General features: G+C 49.1%; 1 protein-coding gene and 1 non-coding gene across 15 annotated transcripts in view; both read left to right on the top strand.

The window, feature by feature from the left end:
• EP400 (E1A binding protein p400) overlaps positions 1-18,791 on the top strand; it is a 107,178-nt gene that overhangs the window by 62,036 nt on the left and 26,351 nt on the right. For 13 of the 14 annotated variants that reach the window (XM_027567091.1, XM_027567102.1, XM_027567095.1 and 10 more), the window contains 14 exons: positions 721-963; positions 2,801-2,965; positions 4,201-4,356; positions 5,592-5,686; positions 6,187-6,458; positions 9,635-9,837; positions 9,927-10,096; positions 12,190-12,386; positions 14,387-14,498; positions 14,648-14,791; positions 17,556-17,699; positions 17,910-17,993; positions 18,297-18,431; positions 18,698-18,742. In XM_027567091.1, the coding sequence (XP_027422892.1) occupies positions 721-963; positions 2,801-2,965; positions 4,201-4,356; positions 5,592-5,686; positions 6,187-6,458; positions 9,635-9,837; positions 9,927-10,096; positions 12,190-12,386; positions 14,387-14,498; positions 14,648-14,791; positions 17,556-17,699; positions 17,910-17,993; positions 18,297-18,431; positions 18,698-18,742 (2,165 nt within the window). The remainder of the gene's footprint in view (positions 1-720; positions 964-2,800; positions 2,966-4,200; positions 4,357-5,591; positions 5,687-6,186; positions 6,459-9,634; positions 9,838-9,926; positions 10,097-12,189; positions 12,387-14,386; positions 14,499-14,647; positions 14,792-17,555; positions 17,700-17,909; positions 17,994-18,296; positions 18,432-18,697; positions 18,743-18,791) is intronic. The other variant, XM_027567104.1, reaches the window with a different exon arrangement.
• LOC113875220 lies at positions 11,824-11,954 on the top strand. The gene has a single exon (XR_003506215.1). It is a non-coding gene; the product is annotated as a small nucleolar RNA SNORA49 (small nucleolar RNA).

Genomic DNA, 18,791 nt, shown 5'->3' on the forward strand with positions numbered 1-18,791 from the left:
CAGGAGTGGGACTGTCTGCTCTGATTCTCCGAGGAGACCATGTGTAGTTCTTACATGAGTTTAGTTTTTTTCATGTCTTTGAATTGTATAAGACATTACATTCTTCGTTGAGTCACTGTTGATGTGATGGTGAAAATGTACCTCAGCAGAAACGTTCTCTTTTATGTCGGGAAATACACGTCAAAAGTCATTTAAGAAACTTCTGAGGAAGTCTGCTCTTGTGTTCAGTGCCACCACTTCAACGTAACCTGCTTACTGTGAAGAAGGATAGGGTTAAACAGCAGGAAAGGTAATAAATAGTCTTGTAACCCTTATCTGTGGGGTCACGTCCCATGTTTTTCTGAGATCTTCATAAATGCCAGAGCAGCTTGTTGTAAGAGCTCTTTGGGAAGCCAGGGGGCCAGTGCTGCCTACCTTCTCGTGTGGTGAGGACATGGCTCTCATGATGTATCTGAGGGCCGACTTTTGACACTCCGTTTACTCCAGAAGCACACCATGTAGCAGGATGGTGAATGTAAAGTAAAAATAGTTAACAACATATAAAAAATTAGATTTTCTCATCCCATAGGCCATCCCGCCCCCCTTTTAGGGAGGGCTTCTCATTGGAGAGGTGGTGTGAAAGAAATACTGTTTGTTTTATTTCTTTAAAATTCGGATTTAATACTGCATTGTATGAAGAACCTCTAACAGCTTTGCACAAACCAACCTTATCAATTGCAGCGGCAGCAGCCCCGTTTCAGACCTCTCAGGCCTCCACCGGTGCTCCGAGACACCAGCCTACCTCGACCTTCAGCACAGCACCTAGCCCAGCCCATCCTGCGAAACTGCGGGCTCAGACCACTGTCCCAGCCTCCGCCCCGGGCCCACCCCAGCCCCAGCCCCAGGCCCCCTCGCACCCGGCCGGGCAGAGTGCGCTGCCTCAGGGGCTGGTGCTCACCTCGCAGGCCCAGGCGCGCCTGCCGAGTAAGTGGCCTCGCCTCTCCCTGGTCTGCCACCTCTTTGCACAAGGACGTTGTATTCAGATCAGCGGCGTGTGAAGAGCCTTGCTGTCCACTCCCTTCGTCTCCCTGACCCTGTGTCCGGTGCTGCCTTTCGCCACACTGTCCTTTCTAGCCCTTGGCCTACAGAGGGAGGCCCCACTCAGGGCCAAGGTCCAGGGTCTTGTCCTCTCTCTGTCCTTTCTCGTGGCCCCGTCCATCAGCTCTGCTTCCCTCCTGGGCTTGTGCTCCGCCTTGGTGGCTGAGGCTGGCACTTCTCCTTAGCAAGCCTGGGGCTCGTCCTGTCAGCCTCCAGGGCCCCTCAGAGAGCAAAGGGCAGGGGAAGGAAAGCCTGTGAACTGCAGTCCCACTTCCTGCTAGTCTCTGGGTTTATCCCCAGATTTGAAGCTGCAGTGAGTTATTACTTAAGTGAGACGTTTTGCAGTAGGTCACTGACATTTTTAAATAGAACTTTTTATTGTGGCCAGTGTGATTAGCCTACTCCCTCTGTCCATGCTGCAGTCAGAAGTGTACTGACAGAACTATCTGGGCTACACCATTTCTCAGATACCACCTGGAGCACTTTATTTGTTGGCACAACAAGTTATGTTGAGGCTTCTCTGGAAAGACAGGAGAGGGAAGTAGGGTCATGAGGAGACCCTGAGTTACGTTAGTTTTCTCTTGTGTCACGCCCCTCTTTCATGCCAGCAGATGAAGAGCACTTATCCTGGTTCATTGCCCAGGGCAGGAGAGCCCTTACATGTGTTTTGTGGGTGTTTTTGGCCTGAGGTAGTAGTCCTGAGGGGTGTATTGCAGGAGCCGTGCTTAGGGGAGTGTGAGGGGCCAGGCCACCTTTCACTCTGGCGCCTCCACTTTTGGACTGAGGGGAGCTCATGGAAGAGTCATGTTTCTGTGCACAAATCTCTGCGTCTCCTTTTCCGTTTCCCCTCCCTTGTTTACGGTTTCTGTGGGCAACATATCCTTCGGCGTTTTTCTAGTCTTTGGCTAACTATTCTCTTTATAGTATCACTAATAATTCTGGCATGAATTTCATGGGAGGAACATTTAGACTCGAATATCAACCATTGGGTTTAAAGAAACCTTTGAAGCTGTTGCTCAATTCCAGCTTGAATGTAGTATCTTTTTGAGTTAGGTACATATGATCTCATCTGAGTTCTGTTTGAAAGAATTTAAGCACTATTAAATTTTGCATTTTTTCAGTTAGAATTATAGACCAAATTCTACGATCTAGTTCAAATTACTGTGAATATTGTATCGTAAAGTGTGATGTATTTATGTACTTAAATACATTGCCAAATTTTGAAAAGGTTATGGGTATAATTGAAGCTAGTTCTGTGTTTTATATTTGTAGTGATAAAATCTCATTTGTCTCTGTGAGCTAAATTGGATATGTACTTTCTCACATTTTAAAAGTATTCTGAAATGAAGAGGTTGATATGAGAGTTTCAAAGTGTATGGCCAGTATATTTCTGTTAACTTTTGATGTTTGCTACTTTTTCTTGTTTGGAAAGAAAAGTAAAATGTTCCTTAATGGTTTGGTTAATTATTAATATCTGATATTCTAAAATTTCTACCAGTTAGGATTAAGTAAGTTGACCATTAAAACCTGGTGTTAATTCTAATTGTTTTTTCTTTTCTATTAAAATATCTTCTGAAAGTGTTAGAAAGCAATACCTAATAAACGTTCCTGTGACACTTTAGTTTGCTACAGACGGTCATTCTCTGTGACAAGTGATTGTCAGTATAGCAGTCGCCAACCCTTCCAAAGAATGTTCATTCCCATTTCGTCTGCATCTCTGCAGGTGGGGAGGTGGTCAAAATAGCCCAACTGGCTTCCCTCGCAGGCCCGCCGAGCCGCGTCGCCCAGCCAGAGACCCCCGTGACACTGCAGTTCCAAGGCAACAAGTTCACCTTGTCGCACAGCCAGCTCCGGCAGCTCACGGCCGGCCAGCCCCTACAGCTCCAAGGTAAGGCTCTCTGATGGGTGGTGACCCAACAGGGGCTTGACTGGGGTGCCCCCTGTGGCTGTGATTCTGGCCCCTTTAGCGCAGGTGCTTCACCTGGCAATGGCCTAAATGAGTCTCACCTTGTAGGTGTTCTAAATGAGGGAGGTGACTCGTAAATCACCCAGTGGCCTGGCCCTTGGCCCATATTATATAGAGGATAGTATTTAAAAATTTTTCGAATACGGTTTCCTATTCTAAAAATCAAAACAGAAATAATTGCTCCTTTCAGATTTTAGTGTGAGGTAAGTTGCCCTCAAAACTCTAAAAGACTAGCAATTTACATAGGAGAAATTATTTTCTTTTATGTACAGACTTTAAAACTTCCAGACTGCCTCTGGCTGAGAGCGGTGTGTTCCTGCAGTAACTGCTTCTTGGAGGAAACAAGGGGATACAGTTTGAGTGGGATGTTAAATTTCATCCTCAGTGACTTGGCCAGAGCTCCCAGAGGTGGGGTCCGGCCACCTCCCCTAGCAGCCTCCCAGACATGTGTTTATGACTCCTGTCAGAGTGGACAGTTCAGTTGTCAGCCCTGTCTGGGGTGTTCCATGTGGACACCAGGGTCACATGTTAGCAGAGTGGAGGCCCCCAGGAAGCCTGCAGCAAAAAAAAAAAAAGTTTCATTTGATTTACTCCATATTTCTCCAGTTTTTTGACCAGAAAGGCGAGGCCATCTCTTAAGAATTTCAGGTGCACTCTAGTTTTTGTAGAGTATAATTCCAGAGTAGAGGACTGCAGGACTAAATCACACAGAGGCTGGAAATGGCAGGTTTTTTTAAACAGTGGTTACAGAGCCACAGAGATTTTTGATATTTCTTCATCCAGCTTGACCAGCTGGCACGCACCCAGTGTGTGATTTGGGGGCAGGAACCCCCCACCCCCACCCCCACATGATGGCTCAGGCTTGGAGCAGACAGTGAGTGGGAACCTGCCTCACTGCCTGAAATCTGGCATTGCAAGGAGTTGCAGAAGTTTTTCTTGACATTAAGCCAAGTGTCTTTGATCCTCAGAGTTTTCATTCATTGAGAATGAAGTAGTTCCATCTTTCTCCAGCAAACTGAACTTTGTGTTGCCTCACTGGAGTAAATTTGATTCTGGATTTTTGGTTTCTCACCTCATTCTGTGCCTTTGGAAGTGGGTGTCGCTGGGGGATGGAAGGCACAGGCACCTCGTGACTGACCCGTGCCCTTTGCTTGCAGGCAGTGTGCTCCAGATTGTGTCGGCGCCTGGGCAGTCCTACCTGCGCCCTCCTGGCCCTGTGGTGATGCAGACCGTGTCTCAGGCGGGTGCCCTGAATGCCCTGGGAAGCAAGCCTCCAGCCAGTGGCCCAAGCCCCACGCCTGTGACCCCACCAGGTAGAGTGGAGAGCTTGGGGGATACTTGGCTTTGAAACCACTTACCAACTCTTTTTGCTTCTGAGGCAGGTGGAGGATGTTGATGGGTTCTGCAAGGCCCCAGAACCCGACAGTCCTGTTTGTGGCTGCCTCTGATTTCCGCAGGCGGCCCGTGTCTGCTACGTCTCTTTTCTCTTTTGTTCCCAAAGGTCCTGGTTGAATACAACCGGCCGTCACTCACCTTAAGACTTTTTGTTTTGATTTTGCTCTAACAAGAGACTTGGAATCATGAGAAATTTTGCTTGTTCATGTTACAAATACATTTAGGGAACATGCTAGAATTTCCCTCGGTCAGGTAACAGAATAGGGTTGTTCCTGCCAGCTGGCTGGTGCTCCTTCCAGCACCCCCACTGCCTGCTTCCTACCAGGGTCCCTTGCTTCAGACATACCCACCCTCCCGCGGTGCTTGCTGGGGAGCACACCTGTTGCACATGGGCACTTCTTCAGGTTGATGTGTGGAGGTGGCAAGGACCTCTCCTAACTGGAACCCCTGGTCACTACACTCCATCTCTGTCAGGGGCTCTGTTGGTGGTGTGGGTACTGGAGGGTCCTGGTCACTGCTCTGTGTCCAGCTGGACCACCTGCAGTTCTACTTGTATTTGGTTGGCTTCATACTTCAGGTTTTCTCTCCCTAGAGGGTGCTCAGTCCCGTTCTGTGAGGCCCCAGACTCCCAACCTGATACCAGTCCAGCCACTGGGTTCTAGTCATCTTAACCCTTTCCCTTGCTCCCTGCAAGTGGATCCTTCACTGAGAACTGACGACTGACCTCAGCTACCCCCTTCACAGTCCTTGTGGAGAAGTGTCTGTCAAGACGGGCTACATGGCTTGGCTGATGGGAGCAGACTGTCCTGGGCCCTGGCATCCCTCTGTACAGGGCACACAGGGTTGATGCTGCCGAGATGTCAAGGACAGCAGAGCGTAGGGCCCATGTGGCTGCTGCTCAGAGGGATGGTGGGGAGGTTTGAGGTGCACACAGGGCTCTTGGCAAAGAGTCAGACCCTGACGTTCACTTCAGATCATGGCCTCAACAGGAATGCCTCACTGTTGGTTATGAATGATTTAGACTTGAGTTGACATATTCTAGAAATGTGCTTGTGAAAGCCAAGGATGCTCCAGGAAGCATGCCAGTGAAGGAGGGCCTCTAGAGGGCATGCCAGTAGTTTTGTGTGCCAGCCCTTCGTTTTTGCATTTGTAGTGGGTGTGCCTGGTCGAGTGGCAGTCAGTCCCCTGGCCGCAGGAGAACCCGGAGCGGCCTCCAAACCAGCTTCTCCTGTAGCTGGCCCCACCCAGGTATGGTGCAACAGATCCCAGCGCAGCATCGTGGCATCCCTGCACACACGGAAGTCCTTCTCAGAAGCTGCTTGTCATGGGGGAGGGTTGTGATATTAATATATCCCCGCCTCTGTGAGGCGTTTATCTGTTTACTTGCCATCAAAAACATGGTGTGCCCTTGAATTAGAGAATTAAAAACACTTTTTCTAATCAACTAGGCTTTAGCATTATAAAAATTACCTTTCCCATTTTTTGTATGCTTCTACTAGTCTTTCAGACATTAGAAATGCTCACAGTGTCTGAAGAAATACTACTCATGTTGGCAATGAAAATGGCGCTGTTTTCTCTGCTTGCTTTTCTGTCACTGTTTTTTTCTGTCACTGTTTTCCGTGTAGCCTGGCCCCATGAGTCTTACGCGTGCTCTATGGCCAGTTGCCATACATGGGGGACTCATAGGGCTCAGTAAGACCGGCCATGCTATTTCTCAGTAGCCATTTTCATCCCTGTTTTTGTTGAAGGAGGAGAAGAGCAGACTTCTGAAAGAGCGGCTGGACCAGATTTACTTCGTCAACGAACGGCGCTGCTCCCGCTCCCCCATCTACGGCAGAGACTTGTTGGGGATTTGTTCCTTGCCTGGCAGAGAGCAGGTGCCTTGGTTCCGGGCTTCTGACCGTGGTCACGGGAAGGGGGCTGGGCCTGCAAGCAGGCACACATCGCCCTCGAAAAGTCACAGGGACCTGATTTTGACGCTGACTCAACGTCAAGAATCCCTCCAGGATGTCATCGACAGGTAAGGTAGAGTATTGTAAGCATTCTTTACTCACTTACTGTTGGTGGTGGTGTTCACTCGCTAAGTCATGTCCAGCTCTTTGGAACCCCATGGACTGCAGCAGGCCAGGCTCCTCTGTCCTTCACTGTCTCCCAGAGTTTGTTCAAACTCATATCCATTGAGTCAGTGATGTCATCCAACCTTCTCATCCTCTGTCGCCCCCTTCTCCTCCTGCCCTCAATCTTTCCCAGCATCAGGATCTTTTCCATTGAGTTGGCTTTTTGCACCAGGTGGCCAAAGTAGTGTAGCTTCAGCATCAGTCTTTCCAATGAACATTCAGGGTTGATTTCCTTTAGAATTGACTGGTTTGACCTCCTTGCCATCCAAGGGACTCTCAAGAGTCTTTTCCAACACCACAGTTCAAAAACATCAATTCTTTGGCACCCAGCTTTCTTTATGGTCCAACTCTCATATCCATACATGACTACTGGAAAAACCATAGCTTTGACTAGACAGACTTGTTGGCAAAGTGATGTCTCTGCTTTTTAATATGCTGTCTAGGTTGGTCATAGCTTTTCTTCCAAGGAGTAAGCGTCTTTTAATTTCATGGCTACAGTCACTGTCCATAGTGATTTTGGAGCCCAAAAAAATAAATGCTCTGTTGCACCCCACCAACTTTTGTGGTTGTTGTGTGGACATTCATCTCACTTCTCTCCCCAAGTTGTCCTTTGGAGTCTGTTCAGAATCGATTTTGGGGTCTTCAGCTTTGGCATCAGATGGTCTCTCCACCCTCTAGGAAACCTGTGGGTGATTCCTTTGGGTTGATTCCTTCCTATTTATCCCTCTCTCCCCACCAAAACCTGGCAATCACTGATCTTTTTACTGTCTCCATAGTTTTGCTTTTCTGGAATGTCTTATAGTTGGAGTCATACAGTAGGCAACCTTTTCAGATGGCTTCTCTCATTTAGGAATGTGCACTTAAAGTTCTTCCATATCTCATCAGGGCTTGATAACTCATTTCTGTTTAACACTGAATTATGTTCCACTGTCTGGAAGCACCCCCTCCGTGTGTGCTAAGTCACTTCAGTCATGTCCGACTCTCTGTGACCCTATGGACTGTAGCCCGCCAGGCTCCTCTGTTCATGGGATTCTCCAAGCAAGAATACTGGAATGGGTTGCCATGCCCTTCTCCAGGAGATCTTCCTAATCCAGGGATCAAACCCGCATCTCTTACATCTTCTGCATTGGCAAGCGGGTTCTTTACCACTCGTGGCACCTGAGAAGACTTGGAATCACCAGTTTGTTTAAAAACATTCACGTACTGGGACTTCTTGGTGGCCTGCACTTCCTATGCTGGGGGCGCAGGTTCAATCCCTGGTTAGGGAAGAAAGATCCTGCAAGCCACCTGGTGCAACTGAAAAAAATAAAAAACGTTTGCCTTCTGAAAGACAACATGGATGCTGTGGAGTTTTGGCAGTTATGAATAAAGTTGCTGCAAGCATCTATGTTTTTGTATAGACATAGTTTTTATCTATGTTTTGTGTAGACATAGTTTTTAATTCCTTTGGGTAAATACCAAGGGATGTGATTACTAGATCTTATGGTAAGAGACTAGTTTTGTTAGAAATTGCCAAACTGTCTTCCAAAGTGACTGTACTATTTTGCATTCGCACCAGCAATGAATGAGAGTTCCTGTTGCCCCACATCCTTGCCAGCAATTAGTGTTGTCAGTGATCTGGATTTCGGCCATTTTAATAGATGTGTAGTGGTATCTTGTTTTAATTTGCATTTCCATCATGACATATTATGTTGAGCATCTTTTCATATGCTTATTTGACATTTATATGTTTTTGGTAACGTGTCTCTTTAGGTCTTTGGTCCATTTTTAAAGATTTAAAAATTTTTATTATTACAGTAGGACTATGTTGACTATCCATTTTAAATACCTCAGTGTGTACATGTCGATCCCAAACTCTGTAGCTATCGCTTCCCCCATTTTTCTTATTGTTGCATTTTAAGAGTTCTTTGTATGTTTGGATACAGTTCTTTAGCAGATGTATCTTTTGTAAATATCTTCTTCAAGTCTGTTGTTTGTCTTTTCATTCTTCTGACTTTCTTTCACAGAGCAGATATAATATCATCAAATGTCTGTTCCGTATTCACATTTCTGGTTATTTCATGGTTTTTTTTAATATTTCAAGCCGGAGTCACAATGAGGTACATACATAACAATCAACTTATATCTTTTATGTATCTTTTAATACATAGGTTCTGTTTCCCCCTCTTTTTTTCCTTGCAGTTTATTTGTGGAGAAAATCTGGTGATCATTCCTGTTCCATTGATATCTTTGTTGTTTGACGGTATCATGCTGTTGATTACTGTAGTAAATCTTGAAGTCAGGTAGTGCCAGTCATTTGACTTTTTCTTGTTCAGTATTGTGTTGCCTGTTCTGGTCTGTTGCTTCTCCATGTAAACTTTAGATTGAATTTATCACTATCTACAGAATAGCTGACTGGGATTGAATTGAATGTCTTGATCAAGTGGGAAGAACTGATGATGTCTTGACTATACTGGATCTTCCTATCCATAGTTATGGAATATCTCCATTTATTTAGTGCTTCTTTGGTTTCATTGATTAGAATTTTGATCAGAAATGGTTTTCAGTTTGCATGCAGCAAGGGAGAGGGTTAGAGTTCCTGGAGCAGGTGGTATCTGCAGGTTGGGAGGTGGGTGTCCAGTCGACAGTCCAGGTCCTCTGAGTCATCATCTTGCTGCCCTTGGCAGGGCCTCCTCCTCCCAAGCCTGGCTCCCAACCCTGGCTGGGGATGCTGTGGCTGTAGCAGCTTCAGGGCTCACACCCTCCCCAGACCATCCAGGAGACAGAGTGCCTATGTCCCGCCTCCGCACACATCCCTGTGCTCCCAGGGGGTAGGGGGCAGTACTCTGCACTGCTTATTTTGATCTGGGCAGTCCTCACTGGCCAGCACCCACTCCTGTGGCTGCTGTGATGGTGTGTTCCAGCAGCCACGTCCCCCCCAGGGGGACTGGAGTTAGGCACCCTGACTCCTCTCGTGACTCTCCACTGCCAGATGGTTCTGCCCTCTGCCTTCTCGAGCCTTCGCTGCTTGAGCCAGAGGGACTGCCTGGTGGAGGTGCCGTGGGTGTCAGCTGTGACATGCATGCTTTCTGCTTCTCAGGGTGGTGTGCGTGATCCCGCCTGTGGTAGCCGCGCCCCCGCACTTGTGGGTGGCAAGGCCACCCTCCCTCTACAGCCACAGGATGCGGCTCTTCCGGCACTGCCTGCGGGAGCACACAGCGCCCTACGCACAGCAGCTGCAGCGGATGACAGCTCTGCACTCGCTCCGGTTCCCCGAGCTGAGGCTGGTCCAGTTTGACTCAGGTACCAGAGGCGTCCCGTCTACTCCGCTCCCTGTGTCGGGCTTTCTCGCTTTGGATTATGAGATGCTCTCGGTGTCACTCGTTTGACAGGAAAGCTGGAGGCCTTAGCCATCTTACTTCAGAAGCTGAAGTCTGAAGGACGCCGAGTGCTGATCTTATCACAGATGGTTCTCATGTTGGACATCTTAGAAATGTTCTTGAATTTCCATTATCTCACCTACATAAGAATTGATGAAAACGCCAACAGTGAACAACGGCAGGTAGGAAGGAAATCGATTCTTTTGTTCCCGTTTATGATTTGGTTGGGTTAACTTTGGTTGCCAGTTTCTAAGCTGGTTTCTCGGAGCCATGCGGCCTCAGTGTTGTCATGCTATCTCAACAAAGGGAAGAACCTTTTAATGTCTCTGGACTTTAGCTGCACCCTTTGAAATTTTTTCATAAATCCTGTAACTTGGGAAATCAGTTGGCTAGATGTCTTAGAATTAAAATTGGTGATTTGTGGTCCTTATAGGAACGAGGTGGTTGTCCTTCAGGAAGTAGCCACATGAAAACAGCAAAGTCCTCCTGACTGACTTACACTCTAAAAATGCATGTTCAAATAACATGCCAGTTTTTACTTGGCCAGGTTAGCTGAGGGTAACTTGATTCCATCAGGCTTCTGGTGGAGGTGCAAATTAGGACACCTTTCTAGAAAGCAAATTGACAGGATGGGTTGTAAACCTTAAAAATGAATATATGCTTGGCCTGGTAATTCTGTATCTGAAGTGAAGTGAAAGTCACTCAGTCGTGTCCGACTCTTTGCAACCCCATGGACGTACTCTATGGAATTCTCCAGACCAGAATACTGGAGTGGATAGCCCTTCCCTTCTCCAAGAGATCTTCCCAACCCAGGGATTGAACCCAGGTCTCCCGCGTTGCGGGCAGATTCTTTACCAGCTGAGCCACAAGGGAAGCCCAAGATTACTGGAGTGGGTAGCCTATCCCTTCTCCAGTGGATCTTCCCGACTTGGGAATCGAACCAGGGTCTCCTGCATTGCAGGCAGATTCTTTACCAACTGAGCTGTCAGGGGAGCCCTTATTCTGTATCTAGAACTCCTTTAGCAGCACCACGCTTCTTAAAGATGTATCTATTCAATTGTCTGTGAAAGTGTTTGTAATAACCCCCAGTTGGGAGCAAAGTCCACGTCCAGGAGTAGAAGCATGGGCCACAGTGGCCTGTGGGCCACAGGGCTTGGCGCCGTCCTACGTGTCCCACAGGGTGAACTAGGAAGTCGTACTCAGCAGTGTTTCATAACGGGTCTTGGTATCATGGTGAAGTGTTCCCGAGTGCAGACAAGCTGCTGGGCTCTGCATCGCATTACCCACTTCACATCATCCAGTACACCCAGGCCTCCCTACGCTGAGAAGGCCTGGAAGGAAATAAACCACAGTCTTAAGCAGTAAATTCCCTCAAGAGTAATGTAACACAGTACAGTAAGTCCCCTACATACAGATGAGTTCTGTTCTGAGAGCATATTCATAAGTCCAGTTTGTTTGTAAGTCCACCAAAGTTAGCCTAGGTCCCCAGCTAACACAACCAGCTGCATTGCTGCTGCTTTTACACTGGTTTGGACACTCTGGGCTTGAAATAAAGATGATGCACCACTGTGCTCTGTGCAGTGCTGTACAGGGAGGTGCACAGAATCACAGCCACTTGCAGAGGATGCACTCACGTGACAGTGTACACCAGGCATATGAACTAACTTACATGGTTGAACGTGTGAATTCACCTTTGCATCTTTGAAAGCTAGCAATTTGAAGGTTCATATGTAGGTGACTTACTGTAGATAGAGAATTTCTTGAAGGAAGAGGACTGGTCTGCTGAGGGCTGGTCTGCTAAGGTCTGCTTGGGCACTGAAATCATTGTAGGAGAGACGTCGTGGGAAGGAAGCCATTTCAGCTGGCAGCCCTGAGGGGAGTGGAGGGCCCTGCCCCTGGCTGGCTGCAGCTCCCTCGGCCTTACTCCAGGGGCTTTTTGCTGTAAGGCTCCTGGCATTGCTGGAGGGTACATGAACAAGCACGCATCCCTCCCCAGGGAGACTCTGCTGTTCTCTGGGGCCTACACGTGGAGCTGACAGTTCAGGGCGGGGGGCTGGCTGGCAACCTTCAAACCAGTAGAGATGTTAGCGATCAATAATCGAAGAATAGAGCACATGCCTGAAAGAATCAGGATAAAATGCTAAACTCTGATGTAATTGGAACATGAACCATGCATCAAAGGAAACACACACCCGTTTCTAACTGATTAGTATCTGAACATGGAGGTTTCCCGTCATGGTCAGGAGTACTAACTTGGGAGCTTATCTCACCCCAGGAACTGATGAGGAGTTTCAACCGAGACCGGCGCATCTTCTGCGCCCTCCTCTCCACACACAGCCGCGCCACGGGTGTAAGCCTGGTGGAGGCGGATGCGGTGGTCTTCTATGATCACGACCTCAACCCCGTGATGGACGCCAAGGCCCAGGAGTGGTGTGACCGGATAGGGCGGCGCAAGGACGTGCACATATACAGGTGAGGTGGCTGCCAGCGGGGCAGCCAGGGGTGGCTGCAATGCACTGCAGAAGCTTCTGCTTTGCGTTTCCTTTCCTTCATGTGGGCTCACGTTCCTGCTATCCCGTCTGTGCTTTCTTTACACTCAGCCTTGCTTGGGACGTAGTTGTTTGCAGTGGTGACTGGGTTTGCTACTGAGACACAAATGTTGTCCTTCTAACATGTACCTATTATATTTCTTCTAGAGTCTCTGACCCTTAAGAGGGTGTCTCAGGTTTTAGGTTGTTTCAGGTATTGTCAAATGTAAATGATTTTTATAACTTAGCTGTGGCAACTTGTAAACAAGCTACTGAAAGAATTTAAATCTTCTAAGTGGTCATCCACACACAGCTGAGAAAGGCAGAGGAGGCTCTGCCTGTGTGTCAGCCCTCTGTCTGCCCATCTGGTGCCCAAGTGTGCAGGCATGTGACACTCCCCTTCCTCTGTGCTCCTGCCGCCTCTGGGAGGGGTTGTTGCAGAGTGCGTGGTCCCTGGCGGCTGGCCCAGGGCTGCAACCCCAGCCCCACATGCATAACCTTTACCATTTTCAAGAGGTAGTCATCCACACACTGTGTTTAAATAGCTTAATTTTTTTGTCGTTGTAAATGTGTTACTTGTTCATTGAAAAGAAATAAATAAAAATGACAGCACATGGAGAAGGCAGATAGCCTGCCCAATAGGCTATTAGTAGCATTTTAGTGTCTTTCCAGACATATCCCCAATTTTTTAATATAAATTTGTTGTTAATAATTTTACTTGTTTTTGCCCGCACTGGGTCTTGTTGCTGTGCAGGCTTTTCTCTAGTTGAGGAGCAGGGGCTGCTCTCTGGTTGCAGTGCACAGACTTTTCACTGCAGCGGCTTCTCTTGTTGCAGAGCACCGGCCCTAAGGTGCTCGGCCTGCAGTAGTTGCAGCTCTCGGAGCTCTGGAGCACAGGCTCTGTAGTGGTGGTGCACAGGCTTAGTTGCTCTGTAGCGTGTGGGATCTTCCTGGATCAGGGATCGAACTCATGTCTTCTGCTTTGGTAGGCAGATTCTTTACCACAGAGCCACCAGGGAAGCCCTCCCTGATTTTTTTAAATGGGTCGTGCCAGCAGTCTTACCATGTAATGCTGTTTTGTCTTAACAATATATTTAGAGCCTGTTTCCATGCAAATATATATAAATTTGGTGTATTGTTTATGTGATTGAATAACGTTTCATTGTGTAATTGCTTACCCTTGGCCCTTTAGCAGTTACTAGCTAGTAATGGGGAAAACATTTTATTCTCAGTAGCCACAGTCTGTAGACACTCAGGAATGACCTTGGCAGTAAAGGTGAAGGATGTGCAGGAGTGGAAGGTAAAGTTGGGAAAGGATGTAACCTGAGCGATGTCCTGAACTCAGGACATGCTCTGTTCTGGGACAAGAAGGCCTGGTTCACAAAACTGTAAAGTTTCCCCCAAGTGATAGTGAAGTTTAACATCATTTTAATGAAAGCCCTGATCATGGAAGTAGGGAGTGGTTACTGCAGCTTTTCAGGTGGCATGAAGCAGAAGCCAGGGGACACTGGTCCTAGGGCTGCAGCCTCTAGACTCGGGTTCCTTTGGGAGGCGCACAGTGACTTGGGGGCACCTGCCCACCGTCCTCAGCACTGAGGGAGACAGGGCTCAAGGGGTCCGGTGTCCTGGGGGCTCTTTCCAGGTAGAGGCCAGCGAGGGGACATGGCCAGCCAGCATGGGTGGCGGGGGCCTCTGGGGCCAGCCCTCCTGCTGCATGGGAGGTGGTGGTGTGGCTAACCTCATGTGGGGTAGCAGCCAGTCAACCCCGCAGGCCTCCAGTCCCCTCTGGCCACCACACAAAAGAAGGAAAAGCTCAGAGCGCTGCCAACATGCCACTCCACGTGGGTGCTGTTCTGCTGGGTAGTCCGGGCGCCATGGCACTCAGGCTGCCCTCGGGCTCCCAGGGACTTAGCTGTGGCGTGTGTGTACGTGTTTGGTTTGCAGGCTCGTGAGTGGCAATTCCATTGAAGAGAAGTTGTTGAAAAATGGCACCAAAGATCTGATCCGAGAAGTGGCTGCTCAGGGAAACGACTACTCCATGGCGTTCCTCACGCAGGTACTGTCATCCGTGAGGAGGCCTGGGGTGGGGGAGGGGGTGCCACACAGTGACCAGAATGGGTGGGTTTAGTGCTGTTGAGGGGTTGGTGGCTGCTGGTTTTCTGGGAGCAGAGGTCACGGGCTCAGTGATATGCATTTTTGTTTCAGCGGACGATCCAGGAGCTGTTTGAGGTTTATCCACCCATGGATGATACTGGCTTCCCAGTGAAGGCCGAGGAGTTTGTCGTCCTTTCTCAGGAACCTTCTGTTACAGAAACCATCGCACCCAAAATTGCAAGACCTTTCATAGAGGTGAGCATGGCTGGTGCCTGCTTGGCATCATTGGATCTGGAGCTTTGGGTCTGCCGCTGCAGCACCACTGCTCCCTCTCCCAGGCCTTGGGCCTGATCTGTCAGCTTTCTCCACCCGTGCTTTCATTGTTGGGGATTTTAGCTGTAAAAAGAGGTGAAGGGAGCGGGAGAGAGCGGAATGCCCCACCGCCACCGCCACCCGCTGTCACCGTTCGCACCCACGCTTCTCGGGCCACCCCGCACTGTCGTGTGTGACCTTCTGCTCCAACGCCTCGGCCCTTGCCGGCTGCAATCTTAGTGCTCCCCTGTCGCAGTGCTGCTGGGCTGAAGGCAGCCCTGGCGTGAGCCCCACGTCCCACTCTGAGAACAGGACCCCAGAGAACAGCAGCTGTTTCACTCGGCCGTCTTTGTGGGTTACGTGCCGAGATGATGTGCCTCAGGTTTATGAGAGTGAGTGAAGTCCTGCCTTCTGCGCTTTTGGCCCAGACGCTTGCAGGTTGCACACTTGTCTCACAAGCCGTTGTGCAGACATGTCACACACCCACCTGCACACCCACCTGTCAGGGCCACCTCGCTCTCCTCCCTGAGGCTCTGCTCCTGTCCTGCCTCTTGGAGAAGCGTTTGGCTACAGGATGCCTCCTCTTCTATTTTTGAAACTTAATTGTTTGATTATTGAGTAGTAATAAATGCATGTGGTAAAATCTTCAAAAAGTTATGATGAAAAGTAAGTCTCCTGCATCAGGCCCTCACTTCCCTCTCAGAGACAACCACTGTTCACTATTTCTCACATTTTCTTATAGGAGTTGTCTGTGGGTAATGTCAGGTGCATAGAAATACTTACAGCTGTTTCTGTATCAGGAGGAACAGATCGATTTACCCCATTGTTTTTAAAATAGGTGATAGGAGCCTTAGGCTTTTAAGAAAATCTCAAATAGCATGACGGGGACTTCCCTGGTCGTCCAGTGGTTAGGAATTCACTTTCCGATTCAGGGCGCCTGGGTTCAGTCCCTGATCGGGGAACTAAAATCTCGTAAGCCTCGGACAGCTAAGCCCTTGTGACACAACTACTGAGCCTGCACACTCTGGAGCCCCAGTTCAATGCTGAAGACCTAGTGCACCCAAAATTTAAACAGTAAATGAAAAACAAAACAACTCTCAACTTTAGAACCTCCCCCCCCTGGCCCCCCGCAAACCCAAAACATCGTTAACATAAACCTCGTAACAGAAATGATAGTGGGGAAACAGTAGATTACTTCTCCTGGAGGTAATCATTAACCATTGGTAAAAATCTTACTGGATATTGTGGAAGACAAATGTGTGAGGTCTAAAGGCATGAGTGTTTGAGGAATGTGAGTGTGTCACACACCCTCGCTGTTGCTTCTTAGTGTGACTTAGAGACGTTGGCTTGGGGTTCTTTCAACATACAGATTCTCTGAAATGTTCTGGTGGGTTGTCTTACACTGTGTGTCAAACACTGTTCTAAACAGTAGGGGTATAGTGTTGAGAAAAAGACTTCTCGTCCTCCCCGGAGCTTCTGTTCTAGTGACAGGAGAGATGCCAGACCGTCACCTCATGGAGATGGTGTGACGAGCAGTGTCTAGGAGTGTTACGGGTGGAGGGACAGCAGGTGTGTCAGCAGGGAGTCAGGCATGGCCGGGGGTCAGCGGCGATGGAGACAGGCTGCCCAAGAACATGTGGCTCAGGACCGTCATCTGGCTCTGTGTGGACACTGGGCTGGGGACCGGTTCAGAGGTGCAGGTGTGGGGCCATGTGGGCGCATCTCTGGTTGAACTGCAGCTTGCTCTTGGCTGGTGAGCTTTGTGTTCATTGGTAGTGTGGGTACTTTTCTGTGAGATGCTTGTTCGCATCTTTTTCTGTTTTTTTTTTTTGTTAGACTGGGTTGTCTCTTTTTCTTAATGGCTTGTTGGCGTTTTTTCCTACATTCTGAGTGCAAGGCCTTTGTGGGATACATGTAAAATGTATTCTTGCAATCTGTGGTTTGCCTTTTTTAATACTCTGTGAGCAGAAATTCTTGGTCCTAATGCCACTGTCTTTGTCAAGTGATTGACGCTTTTGCGTTCTGAGAGGTTCTCCTTTACTTTCTTCTAGATGTTTCAGTGTTTTATCCCTCATGCTTAGATGGACAGTCTGTCTGGAAATAATTTCCGGGTATCGTGTGAGGTTGGGTTACCTTTTAAACTTTGAAGATTTGCCCAGTTGCCCTGAAAAGAGGTGCTAGTTCTTAACTGAATCCTCTAAGCTGCGTGATCCCCCCTACCACCGCCCCCGACGTGAGCGTGTGTGTCTTGAGTTTGCCAACCCCTGACAGGTATACCTTCCGGCTATCAAGAGAGGAGCACGCGTTATCTGCTAGAGTAATTTGCATTTCGTGAATGGCGGTGCCAAGGACCATCTTCCTGGGGTTTGGTTTCTGTTTATGCCATGGACCAGGGCCTGTGTCACATGAAGTGCGCTTGTGGTGGGACTGGGGCGGGAAGGTGGGTGTCAGGTATGAGATGGAACGAGACACCCCATTCTGCTCGGTTCTCAGAGTCTGGGGGCCTTGCTGTGTGTCTTGGCGTGTGTCCTGAGGCTCTTCCCCAGGGTGTGTGAGGGTCCGAGGAGCACACTCATTGCTGTGGTGGGGGGCTTGGTGTGCAGTGTGGGCGTGTAGTCAGCTCTGTACGTGGCTCTTTTCCAAGACCCCTTATTTAAAGTGTTCAAAGCATATTAAAGTCACCCCACGCAGCGTGCACATCCTGCAGGCCCTCAAGAGCATCGAGTACCTGGAGGAGGAGGATGCCCAGAAGCCGGCTGAGGAGGCCGTGCCCGGGTCGCCTGACTCCAGTGGTTCCAGGTGGGACGAGGAGCCCTCGCAGCTGGAGGAGTTAGCGGACTTCATGGGGCAGGTTTGGGCATTTTCTCCTCTGGGTTTCTACTTCAGTTTTTCTTTATACCTAAATATTCTAAGCACGTGACCTTTCTGTGGGGCATTTCTTGTTCATTCTGGACCAAGACCAGTCGCTATTTTGATTCAGGTGCTGGTGGGGGGTTATATGAGGAACTAAATCCTTATGAACTTGCTATTAATTCTGTTCAAAAAATGCATTTTGAAACAGCTCACACCAATTGAAAAATATGCTTTGAATTACCTGGAATTATTCCATACTTCCATTGATCAAGAAAAGGAGAGAAGTAGTGAGGTAAGAGATTGCACTTTTGATCATCTTCACATGTGAGAATCTCAAATTCTTCAGTGTTAAACTGGGTTGGAAGTAAGCGTGACTCGCCCAGAATTCAAGGCATTAAAACCAAACCCCACCCGTATGTAAACTGATCAGATGGGCAAAGCCTCAGAAACCCTACACCAGGCTGTTTTCCTTGGTTTTGAAGCAGCTCGGTGCTTGGTTAGAGGGTCAGGTACTGGGAAGAGGAAAAGAGGCCCAAGGACTGGGGGGCCAGGGGGCAGTGCGGGGCAGCGATGGGAATGGCCGGTCTCCCCGCAGGGTGCCGTGATGACCGCTGTGCGTGAGTGGGAGGCCCGGAATGCACAGAGCCTGCGGGAGCAGGAGGCCAGGGCGCGGCTGGAGCAGGAGCAGGAGCAGCTCCTCACCTACACCCGGGAGGACGCCTACAGCGCGGTACGGGCCCCAGGCCTCCTGTCCACGGCCCGGGCCGGCGGGCTGGCCTGTCTCGGTCCAGCCCGGGTTAGAAGGTTTCTGTTCCCTGCTGCTGGCTCTCCCCACCGTCACGCCGGCTGTGATGCAAGCGCAGTTTAGGTCTTGGCAGTAGTGGTGCTGCCTGCTTATTTCGAAGGCTTATTAACTGATGTGAAGGTAGATGGTTGACTGCTCGCAGCTCAAAGCGAGGGCTGCATAGACCTGAAAAGCCTCCCCTTTTCCCGCAGGAGTTTGTGTGTGAGGGCGCCGACGGGCAGACGGAGGTCATGCCGGTGAGTGCCCGTGTCCCCACACCCCCAGACCCCTGCCTCCCGCGGTGCC

Source organism: Bos indicus x Bos taurus, chromosome 17 (genome assembly GCF_003369695.1).
Source record: "Bos indicus x Bos taurus breed Angus x Brahman F1 hybrid chromosome 17, Bos_hybrid_MaternalHap_v2.0, whole genome shotgun sequence".
Classification (NCBI taxonomy): Eukaryota; Metazoa; Chordata; class Mammalia; order Artiodactyla; family Bovidae; genus Bos; species Bos indicus x Bos taurus.